The sequence below is a fragment of the Hemitrygon akajei genome, chromosome 4 (genome assembly GCF_048418815.1).
Source record: "Hemitrygon akajei chromosome 4, sHemAka1.3, whole genome shotgun sequence".
Taxonomy (NCBI): Eukaryota; Metazoa; Chordata; class Chondrichthyes; order Myliobatiformes; family Dasyatidae; genus Hemitrygon; species Hemitrygon akajei.
In genome coordinates this window covers 5,970,539-5,993,423 of record NC_133127.1, presented here as the reverse complement: position 1 = coordinate 5,993,423, position 22,885 = coordinate 5,970,539, and the positions used below count along the sequence as shown (strand labels likewise).

The following is a 22,885-nucleotide window of genomic DNA, read 5'->3' as shown; positions in this document are numbered from 1 at the left end:
CTTGAATGGATGTTTTGAATCTGTATTTACTCAGGTGATGGACACAGAGTCGACAGAAGTGAGGCAAAGCAACATCGAGTCCGTGGACCCTGTAGAGTTTACAGAAGAGTAGGTGTTGGCTGTCTTGAGGCAAATTAGGTTGATAAATCCACAGGGCCCGATAAACTGTTCCGCGGACAAGTGCAGAAATTGCAAGGGCCCTAACAGAGATATTTAAATGATCCTTAGTGACAGGAGAGGTACCAGAGAACTGGAGGATGGCTAATATTGTTCTGCTGTTTATGAAAGCCTCTAAAATTAACAGCAGAAATTATAGGCCGGTGCACCTGTCATCAGAAGTGTGGAAGTTATTGGAAAGTATTCAATCGGATCAAATATATGAGTATTTGGATAGACAAATGCCGATCCGGGATAATTAGCATGGCTTTGTATGTGGTAGGTCATGTCTAACCAATCTCATAGAGTATTTCGAGGAAGTTACCAGGAAAGCTGATGAAGGCAAGACAGTGGATGTTGTCTACATGGACTTTAGCAAGGCATTGGATAAGATCCCGCATGGGAGCCTGGTCAAGAAGGTTCAGTTGCTTGGTATTCAAGGTGGATTCAAACTGGATTAGACATTGGCTCTGTGGGAGAAGCCAGAGAGTGGTAGTAGATGGTTGCCTCTCTGACTGGAGACCCGTGACTAGTGGAGTGCCACAGGGATTGGTGCTTGGTCCATTGTTCTGTGTCATCTATATCCATGACTTGGATGATAATGTGGTTAACTGGATCAACAAATATTTGGATGACACCAAGATTGGGGATGTGGACAGCAAGCAAGACTATCATGTCCTGCAGCGGGATCTGGACCAGCTGGAAAAATAAACTGAAAAATGGCAGATGGAATTTAATGTAGACAAGTGTGAGGTTTTGCACTTCAGTAGGACCAACCAGGGTAGATCTTATACAGTGAACGGTAGGGCACTGAGGAGTGTGATAGAACAAGGAGACCTGGGAAAAGAAGTCCATAATTTATTAAAAGTGGAGTTACAGGTTGATACAGTTGTAAAGAAAGCTTTTGCACATTGCCCTTCATAAATCAAGGTACAGAGTACAAGAGATTGGTTGTTAGGTTGAAGTTGTATACGATGTTGGTGAGACCTAACTTGGAGTTTTGTGTACAGTTTTGGTCATGGGTAACCCTAGGTAAATTCTAAGGGAAGGACATGTTTAGCACAGTTTAGCGGGCCGAAAGGCCTGTATTGTACTGTAGGCTTTCTATGTTTCTGTTTCTATGTTACCTACAGGAAAGATATAAATAATGTTGAAAGAGTACGGAGAAAATTGGTATGGATGTTGTCGGGTCTGGAGGACTTGATTTACAAGGGAAGATTGAAAAGATTAGGACTTTATTCCTTGGAAGACTGACGGGAGATTTGAAAGAGGTATACAAAATTATGAGGGGAATAGATAGGGTAAATTCCCATGAGGTTGGGTGGAAGTCATGGGTTAAGGGTGAAAAGTGAAATGTTTAAGGGGAGCATGATGGGAACCTCTTCACTCAGAGGGTTGTGAGAGTTGGGAATGAGCTGCCAGTACAAGTAGTGCATGCGGGCTCGATTTCAACATTTAAGAGAAGTTTTGACAGGCGTGTGGATGGTAGGGGTCCGGGTGCAGATCAGTGGGAGTAGGCAGGTTTAATTCTTCAGTACAGTCTATGTGGGCCAAAGGGCCTGTTTCTGTGCTGTACTTTTCTGTGACTCTATTCTCTTGTCTCCCCTCTCGCATCGGACAGAAGCTACAAAAACTTGAAAGCACATATGACGCTGCTTTTCATTCCCACTTCTTCCCCCCTCCACTCTCCACTCCGATCACCGGCTGACACGGATGGGAAACGTTCAGAGGGTTAGGGGTCACACCCTGGGAAATAGGACTGGCTCAAGTGGGCATGGATCCGTTGAGCCAAATGTTTGTTTCTGCGCCGTATAACTCTACAGATATAACATAGAGGAAAGAATGTTGAAATTGTGAAACACAAAGCAGGAAGACATGCCCACTGGCTCAGGCAGGAAACATCCCCCACTCCCAGAGGATGAAACAGGAAACAACGGGAAAGAAAGCAACAAGCTGAGCCAATATCACAGATGAATGACTGATACGGCCAGAAATCAGGTGACCTGGAGGTGTAGAATACAATATTATATCCAAAAAGACAACTGTGTGTGGAGATACGTTCTACCAAAGGAGGTGTCAGCCACTCCCTCCCTCTGCTGGCCTACAGGTCACACGGGTGAGGTGTAGCCCGAATGGAGAAACAAATGATCCAAAGAGGCTGCAACGTGTCCAGATGGAAGATGAAGTGCCTCTCTGTAGCTTAAGAAGCTTCATTCTCTCCTTCCCAGTTCTCCCTTTATTATCACCTTCAGGGATTTTTGATCTTGTATTCCAAGGTCTCTCTCTGTTTCTCGATAGCCTCCAGGGGCCAAGAATTCATAGAGAATGTCCCACCCTATTCGATATCCCAAAATGCATCACCTCACTTACTTCCGACTTCCGTCACTTCTCTGTATCTCTGAGTGGTGATGCCTGAAGAAGGACCAAGGACCCTCACCGTCTGGAACATGCCTTCCACTTGTTACAGCCACTGGGGAGGAGGCACAGGAACCTGAAGACCCACACTCAATAATTCAGGGAAAGCTTCTTCCCCTCCACCATCGGATTTCTGAATGGTCCATCAACACTCCTTTCCTTTCCACTATTTATTTATTGATGTAATTATTGTTACAAACTATTGTGCAAACTGCACCACGGCCGTCAGAAAAGCTCTGCAACAGGTGGTCAAAAGTGCCCAACACATCATCAGCACCAGCCTACCCGCCATCAGGGGCATATATACAGAACGGTGTTGTAAAGGGCCAGTGACGTCAGGAAGGATCCCCCGACCCAGCTCATCGACTGTTTGTCCCACTCCCATCAGGGAGGAGGCTGCAAAACATCCAGGCCAGGACCACCAGACTCAAAAACAGTTACTTTCCCCAAGCAGTGAGGCTGATCAACACCCCCACCCACCACACCCCCAGCCGCCACAACTTTATCACCTGATGTACAGACACTCCTGTGCCTAGCGTCAAATTACTGACATAGAATCTGTGTACGTAAGCTGTCTTATGTATTTATATTTATTGTGATCTTTATCTTGTATTTTTTTGTATCACATTAGATATGCCTTTTTTATTTGCTTTTAATTTCTGGAAAACTGGCTGCAGAGAATTCCTGAAAGTAACTGTCTGTGACTGGATCTGTTTCCCATCTCATGGCCCATGTGGAAACCAAACTCTCACACTGGAACCATTGCTCCTGTTCCACAATTCCCTCATCTCGTTGCTAAAGACACTGCTCTCCCACTGCTCCTGTTCTACAATTCCCTCATCTCGTTGCTAAAGACACTGCTCTCCCACTGCTCCTGTTCCACAATTCCCTCATCTCGTTGCTAAAGACACTGCTCTCCCACTGCTCCTGTTCCACAATTCCCTCATCTCGTTGCTAAAGACACTGCTCTCCCACCACAAGTATGCATCATCTCTAGAGTCACACCCAGTTCCAGTTTGACAACATTGCTCACACTCTCTGCATCAGTGAATTAATGCTGTTAAATATTGTGAAATCAGGTGTCCCTCATGGCAAGTACTCCTGAAGTATTGTCAATCTGGCTACAGTAGAGAGATACCCTTTGACGCACAAACCCATGAAGAATTTTGTTTTGTTCATTTTCAGATCAGGGTGTGGTCAGTGAGACGGGTATTTATTGCCCTTGAGAAGGTGGTGAGCAGCCCTTTTGGAGAAGTTGCAGTTCTGGTGAAGGTTCTCCGCGGTGATGCAGGGAGGGAGTTGTGGGAGCTGGACTCAGCGAGTGATGGTGTAATTCCACACTCACATGGGCAGCTTCATTTGCTGAGCAATTGTGAGTGGAATTGGGTTGTGAACATCCACACTTCCGAGCTGAGAGAAAGAAGATCACTGATGGAATAGCTGGAGATGGTTGCCCCATTGGCAATTCCCAGAGGAACTCCTACATGATGTCCTGGGGCTGGGATGACTGACAACTACCAGCATCTCCTTCAGGTAAGCTATGGTATGACTCTAAGCCCTGAAGTATTCCCCTTTGATAGCCTTGAACTTCAGTTTTACCAGGCTCCATCTTGCCAGACAAGTTGATGCTGCCTTCGTGTGAAGGTCAGTCACTCTCACCTCCTTGCAGGAATTCAGCTCTTTGTTCCATTTTGGATCCATCACAGGATTCCTGGCAGAACTGAAACTGCCCATCAGAGTGTAGACCACTGGGAGTAACTGCTGCTTGACTACAGTTGACCAACAGCTTCCATTAGAGTTGATAACTCTGTCTGGTGCAATGAAATCAACTGGCTGAAGATGCTTTCTATAATGGTACAGATCTCAGAAGGGAGCAGAATTATCATCTGTTCTAAAGTTCTGAGTGAACTTTAATTTTTCCTTTAGCACTGATCCCCACTGTTGGGGAGAGGCGAGGGGAGGAGGGGACTGGGTAGATGGGTCATACAGCATGGAATAAGGTCTTTCATCCATATTTACCTACATGAACAAGCCTGACTTGCCTGTGTTCGGCCCATATCACTGGAAACCTTTTGTACCCATACTGTCTAAGTGTCTTTTAAACTTTGCAATTGACTCTACCCACCTCCATAACTTCCTCTGACAACTTGTCCCATATACCCAGCTTCCCCTCTGTGAAAAACCTATCCTTTAGGTCCCCTTAAAATCTTTCCTCAGTCACTTTAAATGTGTGTGTTCTAGTTTAGATTCACCTACCCTGGGGAAAAGACTTATCAATGCCCCTCGTGATTTTATGTACCACTATAAGATCGCTCTGCAGTCTCCTACACTCCAGGGGAAAAAGCTGCAGCCTGTCCAGTCTCTCATTATAACTCAACCCTCCAGTCCTGTTCACATCTTTGTGAATGTCCCCAGGTCAGTCTCATTCTTCCTGTAGCAAGGTGACCAGATCAGTACAGGAAGGCTTTGTGTGGGGCAAGTCATGTCTCACCAACTTGAGTGAGTTTTCTGATGAGGTGACAAGGGTGATTGAAGTAGGTAGAGCTGTGGATGTTGTCTACGTGGAGTTTGAAAAGTTCCCTGATTTGAAACTCATCCAGAAGATTAAGGTACGTGGGATCAATGGTGAAATGTTCATTTGGATTTTGAACTGGTTTGCCCACGCAAGACAGGGGACAGTGGTTGAAGAGATTTATTCTAGCTGGAGATCTGTGATTTGTAGTGTTCCACAAGGATCTGTACTGGGACCTCTGCTGTCTATATAAATAACATATATAAATATAAATACATAATATAAATATAGGTTATCTATATAAATAACCTGGGTGAAAATGTAGGTGAGTGGGTTAGTAAGTTTGCAGATGGACATGGACTGATTGTGAATAGTCATCGTGGCTTCCTGCATTCCTGATAATGGGGTTAACTGGATCAGCAAGATTGGGGAGTAATGGACAGTGAGGAAGGCTATCATGGCTTACAGCAGGATCTGGACCAGTTGGAAAATGGGCTAAAAATGGCAGATGGAAATTAATGCAGACAAGTACAAAGTGTTGCACTTCATTAGGATCAACCAGTGTAGGTCTTACACCGTGAATGGTCAGGCACAACAACAAAGGGATCTGGGAATACAGGTCCACAGTTCATTGAAAGTTGTGTCACTCGTCAATAGGGTTGTGAAGAAATCCTTTGCACATTGGCCTTCATAAACCAAAGTATTGTGTACAGGAGATGGGATGTTTGTTGAATTGTATAAGACATTGCTGAGGCTTAGTTTGGAATATGGTGTGCAGTTTCAGTCACCTACCTACAGGAAAGATGTAAACAAGGTTGATAGATACTGAGAAAATTTACAAGGATGTTGCTGGGTGTGGAGGACCGGAGTTATAAGGAAAAACTGAATGGGTTTGGACTTTATTCCTTGGAATGTGGAATATTGAGAGAATATTTGAGAGAGGAATACAATATTATGAGGGGTACAGACAGGGTAAATACAAGCAGGCTTATTCTACTGAAGACTGGGTGGGATGATCCTAGAGGTCATGGGTTAAGGGTGAAAGGGGAACATGAGGGGAAACCTTTTCACTTAGAGGGTCACGAGAGTGTGGAACAAGCTACCAGTGCAAGCAGTGCGTGCGAGCTCGATTTAAACGTTTAAGAGAAGTTTGGATAGGTACGTGGATGGTAGGTGTATGGAGGGCTATGGTCCACGTGCAGGTCGATGGGAATAGGCAGTTTAAATGGCTCGACACGGACTGGATGGGCCAAAGGGCCTGTTTCTGTGCTGTACTTTTCTATGACTCAATGACTCTATGATAGGGAGATTGGTGGTGTTGACAGCGTAGAAGATTGACAAAGAATACAATGGGATTATCGATCAGATGCTGATATGAGTGGAGAAATGGCAGATGGAGTTTAACTCGGCCAGATCTGAAGCTGCACCCTGGCAGATCAAAGGGACAGTACACATCCAAAGACAAGTGTTGATGGGCAGAGGGATCTTGGGATCCGAGTTCATAGTTCCCTGAAAGTGACTACACGGGTTGACACAGTGGTTAAGAAGGCGAACGGTCTGCTTGAGTTTAGTCATCAAGGCATTGATTCAAAAGTCAGGAAGTTATGTTGCAGCTTTATAAAAATCTAGTTGGGCCACAGCTGGAGTATTGCACATGTCGAGGCTTTGGAGAGGGTGGAGGGTGCAGAGGAAGTTTACCGAGATGTTGCCTGGTTCAGAGGGTATGTGCTATAATGAGGGATCGGACAAACTTGGGTTGTTTTCTCTGGAACAGTAGAGGCTGACGGGAGATCTGACAGAGGTCCATAAGATTATGAGAGGGCATATATTTAAGGTGAGAGTGGGTAATTGCAAAGGAGATGTGAGGGGCAAGTTTTTCAATGAAAGAGTGGTGGGTGTCTGGAATACGCTGCCCGGGGTGGTGCTAGAGACAGATACAAAAGGGACTTTTAACAGATGTTTAGACAGGGACATGGATGTGTGGAAAATGGAAGGATATGGACGTTGTGTAGGCAGAAGAGATTAGATTTGTTAGCCATTAGATTACTCATTTAACTGGTTTGACACAACATGCTGGGCCAGGAATCCTGTTCCTGTGCTGTACTGTTTGATTTTCCATGTTCTGTAGATGATACTTCTACTGTCGTCCCAGCAGCTGTAACCTGGCATCTCAGTTCCTGTACTCAGTGATCCGACTGATGAAAGCAAGCACGCAAACACATTCTTCACCACCCTGACTCCCTGCTTGCCCTCTACTTGTATATATTTGTACCCTTGGGTCTCTCTGTTCTATAAGCCTCTCCAGGGCATTGTGCAATTCCTGTCCTGAATTAATTTAGTAAAATTCATCACTTCTCATTTGTCCTATTTCAATTCCAACTCCCAATCATTGGCCCAAATTTTTCAAATTCATATTTAATGAAGTTACAGTGCCACACAACTTTTGTCTGCACAAGGACTGTGTGGGAGTCACTCTTCCAATGGTATGGACATGATGAACAGATGCCCCCTGGAAGAGTACACCACATGGATTAGCATGGATGAGGGCAAGTATGTTTCTTCCTCAGTCAAGATGTTCAGCAGTTGTATCCTTTAGGACTTCTCCAGCCTAGTGGTGCTACTAGAGCCGCCCTGTCTGATGGACATTGAAATCTCACCCAGCGTACATTCAGTGACCTTGCTACTTTCAGCATTCCTTCAGTGTGGTTCAACATGGAGGAACAGAGTGAAGACAGTCAATGGAGATCAGGAGGGGCTTTTGACCTGATGCCACGAGACCTCATGGATTCCAATGTTAATACTGAGCATTCCCATGGCTGCCCACACCTTGCTGTACCTCCACCCACCCAGGGTTTCATAGAGTTATAAAGCATGGGAACAGGCCATTCAGCCCAACTGGTCCATGCTAATCAAACTGCCCCATCCATGCTAGCCCATTTGTCATTATTTGGCCCATAACCTTCTGAACCTTTCCTATCCATGTGCTGTGCCTGTCCAAATGTCTTTAAAAGCTGTTATTTTTCCTTCCTCAACCACTTCCTCCAATTTCCCATCCTTTGGGGTCTCCGCCTGAAACATCAAATCTTTACTCATTACCATAGATGCTGCTGAGTTCCTCCAGCTTTTGTGTGTGTTACTTTGGATTTCCAGCATCTGTAGAATTTCTTGTGTTTGTGTAAAATAGTTGTGGTTCAAGATCATCTTAAATCTTTCTCCTTCCTCCTAATACCTATGTCCTCTCTAGTTCTTGATTCCCCACCTCTGGGAAAAGCTCAGTGTCTGCAATCAGCCTATGTTTGCCCCTCATGACATTATACACCAATATCAGATCAGCTCTCAGTCTCCTGTTCTCTCAGAAATAACCTTTTAGCCTGTCCAACCTCTCTCTCCATCAAATTCCAGCAGCATCCTTGTCAATCGTCCCCGCACTCATTCCAGTTTAAAAGCAAACACAATACTACCATCTTCTCAAAATTTCTCAAAGCTTCAAGACCTCACCCTCAATACCTCCTTGTGCACTTGGATCCTCGATTTCCTCACTTGTAGACCCCAGTCTTCTCCACGATCTCCGTCAGCACTGGTGCACCACAAGGCTGTGTGCTCAGCCCCTGCTCTACACTTCTGACTGTGCAGTTAAGCACAGTTCCAATGCCATATTTAAGTGTCATTGGCCGAATCAGGAGTGGTGACGAATCAACATAAAGGAGAGAGATTGAAAATCTGACTGAGTGGTGTCACAACAACAGCCTCTCACTCGATGTCAGCAAGACCAAGGAGCTGATTATTGTCAGGAGGAGGAAACCAGAGATCCATGAGCCCGTCCTCATTGGGGGATCAGAGATGGAGAGGGTCAGTAACTTTAAATTCCTTGGCCTTATCATTTCAGAGAATCTGTCCTGGGCCTGGCACATAAACACCATTAGAAAGAAAACACAGCAGTGCTTCTACTTTTTCAGAAGTTTGTGAAGGTAAAGTATGTCATCTGAAACTTTAAGAAACTTCTATAGATGTGTGGTGGGGAGTTTATTCACTGGTTGCATCATGTTCTGGTATGGTAACACCAGCACCCTTGTATGGAAAAGCCCTCAACAAGTAGTGGATATGGCCCAGTCCATCACGGGTAAAGCCCTCCCCACCACTGAGCACATCGACACAGAGCACTGTAGGAAAAAACATCTGTTATAGAAACATAGAAAACATACAGCATAATACATGCCCTTCGGCCCACAAAGCTGTGCCGAACATGTCCCTACCTTAGAACTACCTAAGCTTTATGCATAGCCCTCTGTTTTCCTAAGCTCCATGTAGCCATCCAGGAGTCTCTTAAAAGACCCTATCGTATCCACCTCCACCACCAGCAGCCCATTCCACACACTCACCACTCTCTGCGTTAAAAAAAACTTACCCCTGACATCTACTCTGTATCTACTGCCCAGCACCTTAAAACTATGCCCTCTCGTGCTAACCATTTCAGCCCTGGGGAAAAGCCTCTGACTATCCACACGATCAATGCCTTTCATTATCTTGTACACCTCTATCGTCACCTCTCATCCTCCGTTGCTCCAAGGAGACAAGGCCAAGTTCACTCAACCTATTCTCATAAGGCTTGCTTCCCAATCCAGGCAACATCCTTGTAACTCTCCTCTGTGCCCTTTCTATGGTTTCCACGTCCTTCCTAAAGTAAGGCGACCAGAATTGAGCACAGTACTCCAAGTGGGGTCTGATCAGGGTCCTATATAACTGCAACATTACCTCTCGGCTCTTAAGCTCAATCCCACGATCGATGAAGACCAATGCACCATATCGGAGTAACCCCATAATCCAGGCCATTTTCCCTCTAGATGCTGCCATCAGGAAGGAGGTACAGGAGCGTCAGGACCCACACCATCAGGTTCAGGGACAGTTACCCTTCAACTATCAGGCTCCTGAACCAGAGTGAGTAACTTCACTCCCACCATCACTGAACTGTTCCCACAACCCATGGACTCACCTTCAAGGACTCTTCATTTCATGTTCTCAATATTTATTGCTGATTTATTATTATTATTAGTTGTAGTATGTTTCTGTTTTTTTGTGTTTGCACGGTTGGTTGTACATTGGTTGTTTGTCTGTCCTGTGGGGGTGGTCTTTCACTGATTCTATTGTATTTCTTGTATTTACTGTGAATGCCCACAAGGAAATGAATCTCAGGGAGTATATGGTGACACACTATATACAGACTTTGATAACAAATTTGCTTTGAACTTTGAGAAAATGCTGGAAATGCTCAGTAGGTTGTGTGTACGACTGGAGTGAGGAAAACTGAGACCATATCACAGGTGACTGTCTCACTGCAGGAATGACTAATTCCGACACAGAGAAAGTGAGCAGCCTAACACTGGAGAATTCACACTGAGTCAGAAAAGCTGCACTGTGTCCAAGTAAGTCCACAAGACATGGGAGCAGTATGAGGCCACTCAGCCCATCGAGTCAGCCCTGCCATTCCATCATGTCTGACTTATGTTCCCTCTCTAACCCGTTCTTCTGCCTAATGTTCTGTAAATTTACAGGTACCAGAAATGCAGAATAAAACAGGCTGTCTACAGCACCATCTCCTGACTTTATGCCTCGGTCACTGACACTCGTGCATGGTTTTCCTTTGAAAATTATGCATGGCCATTGGCAATGGTACAGTTCTTTGCTGAATTGGTAACATATTATCGTGAGGGCAACAGGATGGACAATCTACCAATGTCCGAAAGACAATAAACTGTGCAAATATAAAAGAAAAAAAGTAAAATAATAATAAATAAATAAATAAATAAATAAATAAATAAATAAATAAATAAATAAGCAACAAATATGGAGAACATGAGATGAAGAGTCCTTGAGAGTGAGTGGGAACAGGTCAGTGATGGGACGTATGAAGTTGCATGGAATTATCCCCACTGGATGGCCTGGTGAAGGAAGTCATTGAAAGTCAGAGAAAGAACTTTCACAAAGACGAAAGCCTCGCACTAAGTAAGAACTGGAATTTGATTGTAAACAAGGTGGCACAGCGGAAACCTGATTGGATGAAGACTAACCAATCAGGAGGGACAGAAGATGAGTTTATATGTACCACTGGACTAGACATGCCTAGGCGTCGTCCCTGATGAAGATGACAGAATTGTCATTGAAATGTTGATTAAAATCGATACCTGTACCCAACTGGAAGCCTGAGAAGAGTTTATCCATAATATACGCCTGGAAAGAGCTCGCTGATTTTTCACTTTATCCCCACTGGCTCAAGAGGCTGATTGTTGACGGATAACAACTGTTCCTGAACCTGGTGGTGTGAGTCCTGAGGCTCCTGTACCTTTTTCCTGATGGTAACAGTGAGAAGAGAACATGGCCAGGATGTTGGGGATCCTTGATGATGGATGCTGCTTTTCTGAACAGCATTCTGTGTCGATGTCCTCAATGGTGGGGAGAGCTTTACCCCTGGACTGGGCCGTATCCACAACATTTTGATGTGTTCATGCATAATTTTCAAAGGAGAAACGTGTGAGAGTCAGTGACCGAGGCATAAAGTCAGGAGATGGTGCTGTAGACAGCCTGTTTTATTCTGCATTTCTGGCATCTGCACAGTTACAGAACTTTAGGCAGAAGAACGGGTTAGAGAGGGAACATAAATCAGACATGATGGAATGGCAGGGCTGACTCGATGGGCTGATTGGCCTCATACTGCTCCCATGTCTTGTGGACTTATTTGGATATGGAGGACTATAGAACCAGTGCAGATCAATGGGAGTAGTCAGTTCAAATGGTTTGCCATAGACTAGATGGACTGAAGAGCCTGTTTCTCTGCTGTACTTTTCCATGACTCTATGAATGCCAGACACAACTTGGCCCACAAATAACCTGTGGCAATCAACGTTACAAGATCCTGTTGAATACCATCATGCACATCAACAACAAGATCATCAACAACATCATCATTATCATAATTATCATCAACATCATTATCATAATTATCATCATCAAGATCAGCATCAACATCAGCATCTGCATCATATGTTGTTTGGTATGTCACGGGCAATCATGATCTCTGACCATGATTGTTCTTGTCAAATTTTTTCTACAGAATTGGTATGCCATTACCTTCTTCTGGGCAGTGTCTTTACAAGACAAGTGACCCCAGCCATTATCAACACTCTAGAGATTATCAGCATAGTGTCAGTGGTCGCATAACTAGAATTTGTGATGTTCACCAGCTGCACATACGACCATCCACCACCTGATCCAATATCTTCACGTGACCCTGATTGAGGGGGCTAAGCAGGTGCTACACCCTGCCCAAGGGTGACTTGCAGGCTAGCAGAGGAAAGGAATGTCTTACACCTCCTTTCGTAGAGACTGTTGAATCAATTCTTCTTATAAGATATTAGTTGAATTAATGCAAGACTGAAATCATAGTTTTACTGACATAATTTGTGTTTGTAGCAATTTGTATTGTTAACAAACTCATGTATTTTCACAGAAAGTGATAGCTCATCCCCACTTACTGGCTGAAGCCAGTACAGCAGAAACATCGAACTTCTCATTTTTTAATTGGCTACATGAGTTATAATTATTATAATTGTGTAGCCTTTTGATTGGATTCTGATATCTCAGGAATTTCTGCAATAGGACATAGAAATCTACAGCACATTACAGGCCCTTTGGCCCACAATGTTGTGCAAAAATGTAACCTACTCTAGAAACTGCTTAGAATTAATCTACTGCATAGCCCTCTATTTTTCTAAGCTCCATGTACATATCTAAGAGTCTCTTGGAAGACCTTACTGTATCCAGCTCCTCCACCACTGGCAGTGCATTCCACGCACCCGCCACTATCTGTGTGAAAAACTTACCCCTGACATCCACCTTCTACCTATTTCCAAGCACCTTAAAACTACCCCCCTCATGTTTGCCATTTCAGCCCTGGGGAAAAAGCCTCTGGCTATCCACACGATCAATGCCTCTCATCATCTTATACACCTCTATCAGATCACCTCTCATCCTTCGTCACTCCAAGGAGTAAAACGAGTTCACTCAACCTATTCTCATAAGGCATGCTCTCCAGTCCAAGCAACATCTTTGTAAATCTCCTCTGCACTCTCTCTATAGGACCCACATCCTTCCTGTAGTGAGGTGACCAGAACTAAACACAAAACTCCAAGTAGGGTCTAACTAAGGTCTTATATAGCTTTAACATTACCTCACCACTCTTGAAGTCAATCCCAGAGTTGATGAAGGCTAACACACCATACGCCTTCTGAACAACACTGTCAACCTGCAGCAGCTTTGAGCATGCTATGGACACGGACCCCAAGATCTTGCTGATCCTCCACACTGCCAAGAGTCTCACCACTAATATTATATTCTGTCTTCAAATTTGATCTCCCACAATCAACCACTTCACACTTACTTGGGTTGGACTCCATCTGCCACTTCTTAGCCCAGTTCTACATCCTATCGATTTCACACTATAACCTCTGACAGCCTCCAGACTATCCACAACAGCCCCAACTTTTGTGTCATTACTAACCCACTCTTTTACTTCCTTATCTATAAAGAGGAGGGGTCCTAGAACAGATCAGTGTGGAACACCACCGGTCACTGTCCTCCATGCAGAATACGAACCATCTACAACCACTCTTTGTCTTCTGTGGGCAAGCCAATTCTGGATCCACAATGCAATGTCCATTTGGATCCCATGCCTCCTTATTTTCTGAAGGAGCTTTGCATGGGGAACCTTATCAAATGCCTTACTGAAATCCATATACACTACATCCACTGCTCTACCTTCATCAATGTGTTTAGACACATCCTTAAAGAGTTCAATCAGGCTCGTAAGGCACGACCTGCCCTTGACAAAGCCATGCTGACTATCCCTAATCAGATTATGTCTCTCCAAATGCTCATAAATCCTGCCTCTCAGGATCTTCTCCAACAACATGCCCACCACTGAAGTAAATAACTCGAGTATCAAGACAGTAGATTTTTCAAAGGTGCCATCTTTTTATTGAATCTATAGAGTCCCTTTAATCTCTCCTTTCTTTCTCAGCTCCTCATTTAGTTTCAAATGTTCTGCATCTTTGTTTAAACTTTAAAATAAGTGATCATGAAGAATCAAAGTTTCTCGCTCATTCCTGAACTCCTAAAAGAACTCAGGGATCGAAAATAACCAAGATCCAACAAGACATATCACCACCCCGCCACCCAAGTACCAGACATGGTAAATGGTGCTCTGTTCAGAGAATCAGATTTACAGTGGAATGAGGAGCAAACTTACTTTGCAACATCAACAAAACAACTAAACACATGAGGTTACGGGCCAATTGGAATTTATGATCTTTTGGTCACCACCTCAGACATTCACATTTAGATGACAAAGATAAAAAAAAGTGGGAAATATTCACCTGGTTTGTAGAAACAGATGCTTCCCGGCCAGCTACAAATTTCCAACACATTTCACTTTTCTGGCATCTACTTTGCCTTTATGTAAATTGAAATTTGAGATAATTCTACAGAACTGAAATATAATGTTCACATTTCATTGTGAGGTACATCATTGCAATATCAACAAATATTAGTATTTGTTAACTTTTCTCTATTCCAGATCCACTATTTCAGGAGAATCCAATGGAGACAGGTTTGCAGAATGGAAATCTGTCAGGATCCAGGTAACAAAGATTGCACCTTGTTAGAGGACAGTGAAAATCTGAACAACTGACGTCCCAATTCAGTCTTATTGGTCAATTACAAGTCATTGTCCATAGCTGATAATCACCATGAGGTGATCAATAAATGAATAACAAGGGTAATCAGTAAAACAACATGATTATCAATATTCATAGAGCTGTTATAATTCACAAGGGCACAGTTGGGATTAAGTGAAAGGAAACACCAGGATGATCAATAAATTGTTAGATTAATTGCCAAAGACAAGATTTCTCAATGGTAAGAATTCAGGAGAGATGGAATGATTGAGGGAGCCTGGACTGATGCATTCTCTGCCTCTGGAACACCAAATGCTTCTTTTCCACAAACTCCCAGTGGGAGCTCAGTAAGGTTCCTGCTATTATCCCAACTTCAGACCTGTGATATTGGTAGATCCCTCAGTCACAATCTACAAATGCAATAGTTGCCAAACAAAAATATGGGTCACCGACCTGCAACAGCACCAAACATTGTCACAAAGTCCGTCTCAGTATTTGCTCCTTACAATGTTCACCTATCACCCTGACAGGAACACACTGGTCCTGACGAAGGGTCTCGGCCCGAAACGTTGACTGTACTTCTCCCTATAGATGCTGCCTGGCCTGCTGTGTTCCACCAGCATTTTGTGTGTGTTGCTTGAATTTCCAGCATCTGCAGATTTCCTCGTGTTTGGCTCTGAACTCCATCGTTTCACTTTTGCATGACCGGTCCATCCTCCTTTTGAATTCTTACACTTTGCTGTGGTTCAGTTTCTGTCAATGCAATTTTAAGAATGTGTTTAATTGCAAAAGTGAGAGGAAATTATTATTTGTTATTCTTAACAGGGACCAAGATGAACTAAAACAGAGAACAAAGACCATACAAGACTTTGTAAATGAGTTTCCTAAATGGGAACATCGAATGAACAGACATATACGTGAACTACAAGAGATTGCAAATGGTATTGATCGGTATCATAAAGGTGCAACAATTGCAAATGTTACCGGGTCATCTGCGGGGGCTGTAGGTGGTGTCCTAACCCTGGCAGGAATAATTGCTGCTCCTTTCACAGCAGGCGTCTCCTTGGTCCTCACCGCTGTGGGAGCGAGTATAGGTGGAGCTGGTGCTGCCACTAACTTGACAGCTGGTATCACTGAATATGCTAAACGGTCGAAGGAACAAAAAAAAGTAGATGAGATCATAAGACGATATAAAAGTGATCTGAAGGAAATGTCAGAACGCTTGACAGACATCTGCAGTGATCTCCAGTTCTTGAGTCATCTCGTTGAGGAAGAAATTACAGAAAGTGATTATAGTAAAGGCACAACGAGGAATTTTCCGGCGTTCGGCAAAGCAAAGGAAGTCTCCAATAAATGCAGGGGAAAACATTTGGCCACAGTCAAAGGCAGACTGCATTTACCAGGGGTGAGCAAGGCAAGGAATGTTCTCAATAAATGCAAGAAAAATTATCAGTTGAAAGTTAAAGCTGGATTGCAATCTGGTTCCATCAGCATGAAAACACTGAATGTGACAACATCAATAATGGCCAAACAAGTATTGAGCAAAACACCTGGCCTCAGAGAACTAGCTGAGAAACTGACAGCACTGAGTCACACTGCTCGAGAAACAAAATACGCAATGGAAACAGGAAACGTGAAATCTCTACTTTATGGCACTCCCCTGGCTTTGTCCAAAACGACAAGAGCAGTTTCAGGAGTAGTGGGAGCACTCTTTATAGCGTGGGATATCTACTCGATTGCAAAGAACTCCATTGAGCTCAGCAAGGGAAGTAAATCTGAAGTAGCTAAACAGATACGAGCTGAAGCTCAGAAGATAGAGGATGCATTAGAACTCTACAGGGACATCTGTCAATTTCTAAAAAGGTTCCTGAAAGAGACTGGGTCCAGGTATTAGTAAAGTCCAGAGGGCTGAGTAGGAAAAGGATGAAGAAGTGTCTCCTCCCTTCCACTCATGTGGCCAGGCTTGTTGTGGAATCTCTTATCCGGAGTATCTTATCAAAACACTTCACCACGTAAAGAACGGCATGATAGACAGAGGGCAGTGGTGGAAGGGTGTCATTCTGGCTGGTGGTCTATGACCGGGGGTGTTCCACAGGGATCAGTACTGGGATCTCTGTTTGCAACATATATAAATGACTTGGACACAAATATTGACAGGTTGTTCAATAAGTTTGCAGATGACACACAAATTGGTGGAGTTGTAGACAGAAGAAGATCGTCAAAGGATACAACAAGATATAGATCAGTTACAGTTACTTCAAGATTCAAGATTGTTTAATGCAGGTGTTCCCAACCTTTATTGCTTTGACCAATAACATTAAAGGAAGGGGTCCGTGGACCCCAGATTGGGAACTCTGAGTTTAATGCCATTTCCAGTACACAAGTGTAAAGGAGAACAAAATAATTGTTACTCTAGATCTGACGCAGCACAAAAAAACACAATAATCATTGTTAAATATGACAATAAATATAAATACATAAGGTAGCTTATATGCACAGACTGATTATAGTGGTGACAGGCGCTCCAGTGTCTGAACATCAGAGGGCACTAGGGGGCACAGACTGAAGAGTCAGCCAGTGAAGAGTTTACATGGTGCTATTGGGATGTGCCAGGAATTTGAAGCAGTGATAGTGAGAATGTGCAGGTGGTTGTACCAACGGTCAACAGTGTTGATGGTGGTGAGATTATCGTCATCTGCACAAGTCCATGTGTGCACAGGTACCATGAGAAACTTACTTGCCACAACATCAGAGTCAGGTACAGACTGTGCAAAAGTCTTAGGCATATATATATATATATCTAGAGTGCCTAAAACTTTTGCACAATACTGTAGAAACTTCATGTATTTCACTGTACCGCTGCCACAAAAAAATTCATGACATATGTAGGTGATGATAAACCAAATTCTGATCTGGGTCTCTATTGTGGACTGGCAGTAGGAAGGGGACACGAAGAGGGGAATCATGGTTGGGAGAAGAGGAAGGGAAATGGGAGGGAGTGGGAAGCACAAGAGAGACATTCTGTAATGATCAATAAACCAATCGTTTGGAATCAAATGACCTTGCCTGGTGCCTCAGGACTGGGTGTGTCTGCAGCCGCACATCGCCCACCCCTGGCACTCCTTCTCTGCCACCTGTCCCACACCATCCCATGGCACTCCACCCTTGCCATTCCCAACATCCTTTACAAACTCACCCTCCACACCACGTTGACAAATTCAGTATTATGCAAAAGTCTTAGGCACCCGGTGTGAGTGTATATATTTATATGACTAAGACTTTTGTAAAGCACTTTAGTGTTGCGAAGGAAAAATATTATTGTTACTTAAAGATTTTGATAGATGATCGCACCATTCGGCATAAACAGAGAGGAAGAGGTGGAGAGTTTCTTAAATGCATCTATTTTAATGCTAGGGGCATTGTAAGAAAGGTGGATGAGCTTAGAGCATGGATTGATACCTGGAAATATGATGTTGTAGCTATTAGTGAAACATGGTTGCAGGAGGGGTGTGATTGGCAACTAAATATTCCTGGATTTAGTTGCTTCAGGTATGATAGAATTGGAGGGGCAAGAGGAGGAGGTGTTGCATTGCTTGTTCGAGAAAATATTACAACGGTGCTTTAGCAGGATAGATTAGAGGGGTCATCTAGGGAGACTATTTGGGTGGAATTGCGGAATGGGAAAGGTGTAGTAAAACTTACAGGGGTGTATTATAGACCACCTGATAGGGAGCGAGAATTGGAGGAGCAAATTTGTAAGGAGATAGCAAATATTTGTAGTAAGCACAAGGCTGTGATTGTGGGAGATTTTAATTTTCCACACATAGACTGGGAAGCCCATACTGTAAAAGGGCTGGATGGTTTGGAGTTTGTAAAATGTGTTCAGGATAGTTTTTTGCAGCAATAAATAGAGGTACTGACTAGAGAAGGGGCAGTGTTGGATCTCCTGTTAGGGAATGAGATAGGTCAGGTGACGGATGTATGTGTTGGGGAGCACTTCAGGTCCAGTGATCACAATACCATTAGTTTCAATATAATTATGGAGAAGTATAGGACTGGACCCAGGGTTGAGATTTTTGATTGAAGTAAGGCTAACTTTGAGGAGATGCGAAAGGATTTAGAAGGAGTGGATTGGGACAATTTGTTTTATGGGAAGGATGTAATAGAGAAATGGAGGTCATTTAAAGGTGAAATTTTGAGGGTACAGAATCTTTCTGTTCCTGTTAGGTTGAAAGGAAAGGTTAAAAGTTTGAGAGAGCCATGGTTTTCAAGGGATATTGGAAACTTGATTCAGAAAAAGAGTGAAATCTATAATAACTATAGGCAGCATGGAGTAAATGAGGTGTTCAAGGAATATGAAGAATGTAAAAAAGGTGTGTCAGGAATGGACAGGAGGAGGAGTATAGGAAACTGATACAGGACTTTGTGATATGGTGCAACTCAAACTACCTGCGTCTCAATATCACCAAGACCAAGGAGATGGTGGTGGACTTTAGGAGATCTAGGCCTCATATGGAGCCAGTGATCATTAATGGAGAATGTGTGGAGCAGGTTAAGACCTACAAGTATCTGGGAGTACAGTTAGACGAGAAGCTAGACTGGACTGCCAACACAGATGCCTTGTGCAGGAAGGCACAGAGTCGACTGTACTTCCTAAGAAGGTTGGCGTCATTCAATGTCTGTAGTGAGATGCTGAAGATGTTCTATAGGTCAGTTGTGGAGAGCGCCCTCTTCTTTGTGGTGGCGTGTTGGGGAGGAAGCATTAAGAAGAGGGACGCCTCATGTCTTAATAAGCTGGTAAGGAAGGTGGGCTCTGTCGTGGGCAAAGTACTGGAGAGTTTAACATCGGTAGCTGAGCGAAGGGCGCTGAGTAGGCTACGGTCAATTATGGATAACTCTGAACATCCTCTACATAGCACCATCCAGAGACAGAGAAGCAGTTTCAGCGACAGGTTACTATCGATGCAATGCTTCTCAGACAGAATGAAGAGGTCAATACTCCCCAATGCCATTAGGCTTTACAATTCTACCGCCAGGACTTAAGAACTTTTTAAAAGCTATTATTAATGCTTTTTGAGATAGTGATTTAGATGCATATCATATTTTTTTTTACTGAGTTAAGTATTGTATGTAAGTAGTTTTGCTACAACAAGTGTATGGGACATTGGAAAAAAAGCTGAATTTCCCCATGGGGATGAATAAAGTATCTATCTATCTATCTATCTAAAAAGAATCTTAAGAAATTAGAAAAGCTAAAAGAAGATACAAGGTTGCTTTGGCAAGTAAGGTGAAAATTAATCCACACAAAATGCTAGTGGAACACAGCAGGTCAGGCAGCATCTATAGGGAGAAGCACTGTTGACGTTTCGGGCTGAGGCCCTTCATCAGGACTTCACCCAATAGATGCTGCCTGGCCTGCTGTGTTCCACCAGCATTTTGTGTGTGTTTTTGTTTGAATTTCCAGCATCTGCAGATTTCCTCGTGTTTGAAAATAAATCCAATGGGTTTCTACAGTTATACTAATAGCAAAAGGATAGAGAGGGATAAAATTTGTCCCTTAGAGAATCAGAGTGGACAGCTATGTGTGGAGCCGAAAGAGATGGGGGAGATTTTGAAAATTTCCTTTTCTTCGGTATTCACTAAAGAGAAGGATATTGAATTGTGTAAGGTAAAGGAAACAAGTAGGGAAGTTATGGAAACTATGACAATTAAGGAGGAGGAAGTACTGGTACTTTTAAGGAATATAAAAGTGGATAAATCTCCAGATCCTTACAGGATATTCCCTACGACCTTGAGGGAAGTTGGTGTAGAAATAGCAGGGGCCCTGACAGAAATATTTCAAATGTCATTAGTAACAGGGATGGTGCCGGAGGATTGGCGTATTGCTCATGTGGTTCCATTGTTTAAAAAGGGTTCTAAGAGTAAACCTAGTAATTATAGGCCTGTCAGTTTGACGTCAGTGGTGGGAAAATTAATGGAAAGTATTCTTAGAGATGGTATATATAATTATCTTGATAGACAGGGTCTTATTAGGAATAGTCAGCATAGATTTGTACGTGGAAGGTCATGTTTGACAAATCTTATTGAAATTTTGAAGAGGTTATGAGGAAAGTTGACAAGGGTAAAACAGTGGATGTTGTCTACATGGACTTCAGTAAGGCCTTTGACAAGGTTAGTAAGGAAGTTTCAATTGTTAGGTATTAATATTGAAGTAGTAAAATGGATTCAACAGTGGCTGGATGGAAGATGCCAGAGAGTAGTAGTGGATAACTGTTTGTCAGGTTGGAGGCCAGTGACGAGTCGTGTGCCTCAGGGATCTGTACTGGGTCCAATGTTGTTTATCATATACATTAATGATCTGGATGATGGGGTGCTAAATTGGATTAGTAGGTATGCAGATGATACTAAGGTAGGTGGCGTTGTGGATAATGAAGTAGGTTTTCAAAGCTTCCAGAGAGATTTAGGCTAGTTAGAAGAGTGGGCTGAACGATGGCAGATGTTTAATGCTGATAAGTGTGAGGTGCTACATTTTGGTAGGAATAATCCAAATAGGACATACATGGTAAATGGTAGGGCATTGAAGAATGCAGTAGAACAGAGTGATCTAGGAATAATGGTGCATAGTTCTCTGAAGGTAGAATCTCATGTGGATAGGGTGGTGAAGAATGCTTTTGGTATGCTGGCCTTTATAAATCAGAACATTGAGTATAGGAGTTGGGATGTAATGTTAAAATTGTACAAGGGATTGGTAAGGCCGAATTTGGAGTATTGTCTACAGTTCTGGTCACCGAATTATAGGAAAGATATCAACAAAGTAGAGAGAGTACAGAGAAGATTTACTAGAATGTTACCTGGGTTTCAGCACTGAAGTTACAGGGAAAGGCTGAACAAGTTAGGTCTTTATTCTTTGGAGCGTAGAAGGTTGAAGAGGTCTTGATAGAGGTATTTAAAATAATGAGGGGGATAGATTGAGTTGACGTGGATAGGCTTTTTCCATTGAGAGTAGGGGAGATTCAAACAAGAGAACATGATTTGAGAGTTAAGGGGCAAAAGTTTAAAGGTAACACGAGGGGGAATTTCTTTACTCAGAGAGTGGTAGCTGTGTGGAATGAGCTTCCAGTAGAAGTGGTAGAGGCAGGTTTGGTATTGTCATTTAAAGTAAAATTGGATAGGTATATGGACAGGAAAGGAATGGAGGGTTATGGGCTGAGTGCAGGTAGGTGGGACTAGGTGAGAGTAAGCATCGGCACGGACTAGAAGGGCCGAGATGGCTTGTTTCCGTGCTGTAATTGTTATATGGTTATATGACAGAGTTAATATTGGCTTTTGGAGTGTGGAACCCAGTTTGCAGCTTAGTTTGTTATAGATATGGCCTTGGCTTTCAGTGGAGATGACTCTTAAGACTAAATACTATCAGTTGCTTGTCTTGTAAGAATTAGATAGATAGATAGATAGATAGATAGATACTTTATTCATCCCCATGGGGAAATTCAACATTTTTTCCAATGTCCCATACACTTGTTGTAGCAAAAACTCATTACATACAATACTTAACTCAGTAATAATATGATATGCATCTAAATCACTAACTCAAAAAGCATTAATAATAGCTTTAAAAAAGTTCTTAAGTCCTGGCAGTTGAATTGTAAAGCCTAATGGCATTGGGGAGTATTGACCTCTTCATCCTGTCTGAGGAGCATTGCATCGACAGTAACCTGTCGCTGAAACTGCTTCTCTGTCTCTGGATGGTGCTATGTAGAGGATGTTCAGGGTTTTCCATAATTGACCGTAGCCTACTCAGCGCCCTTCGCTCAGCTACCGATGATAAACTCTCCAGTACTTTGCCCACGACAGAGCCCGCCTTCCTTATCAGCTTATTAAGACGTGAGGCGTCCTTCTTCTTAATGCTTCCTCCCCAACACGCCACCACAAAGAAGAGGGCGCTCTCAACAACTGACCTATAGAACATCATCAGCATCTCACTGCAGACATTGAATGACGCCAACCTTCTAAGGAAGTACAGTCGACTCTGTGCCTTCCTGCACAAGGCACAGACTCAAGGATAAGAGACAAGCTG

The 22,885-nt window shown here is 43.2% G+C and overlaps 2 protein-coding genes across 3 annotated transcripts in view; one reads left to right on the top strand and one right to left on the bottom strand.

Moving 5' to 3' along the window:
• The window catches only part of LOC140726087 (up-regulator of cell proliferation-like), a 620,561-nt gene that overhangs the window by 469,531 nt on the left and 128,145 nt on the right, over positions 1-22,885 (bottom strand). The window lies entirely within an intron of this gene.
• Positions 3,821-17,111, top strand: LOC140726084 (apolipoprotein L3-like). 2 transcript variants are annotated; one of them, XM_073042024.1, is made up of 4 exons: positions 3,821-4,104; positions 8,970-9,051; positions 14,709-14,772; positions 15,634-17,111. In XM_073042024.1, the coding sequence occupies exons 3-4, from the start codon at positions 14,732-14,734 to the stop codon at positions 16,700-16,702; spliced, it is 1,110 nt and encodes a 369-aa protein (XP_072898125.1). In that variant the 5' UTR covers positions 3,821-4,104; positions 8,970-9,051; positions 14,709-14,731; the 3' UTR covers positions 16,703-17,111. The 2 variants fall into 2 exon arrangements, with proteins under 2 accessions (XP_072898125.1, XP_072898124.1); XM_073042023.1 differs by lacking the exons at positions 3,821-4,104; positions 8,970-9,051 and adding an exon at positions 11,898-12,128.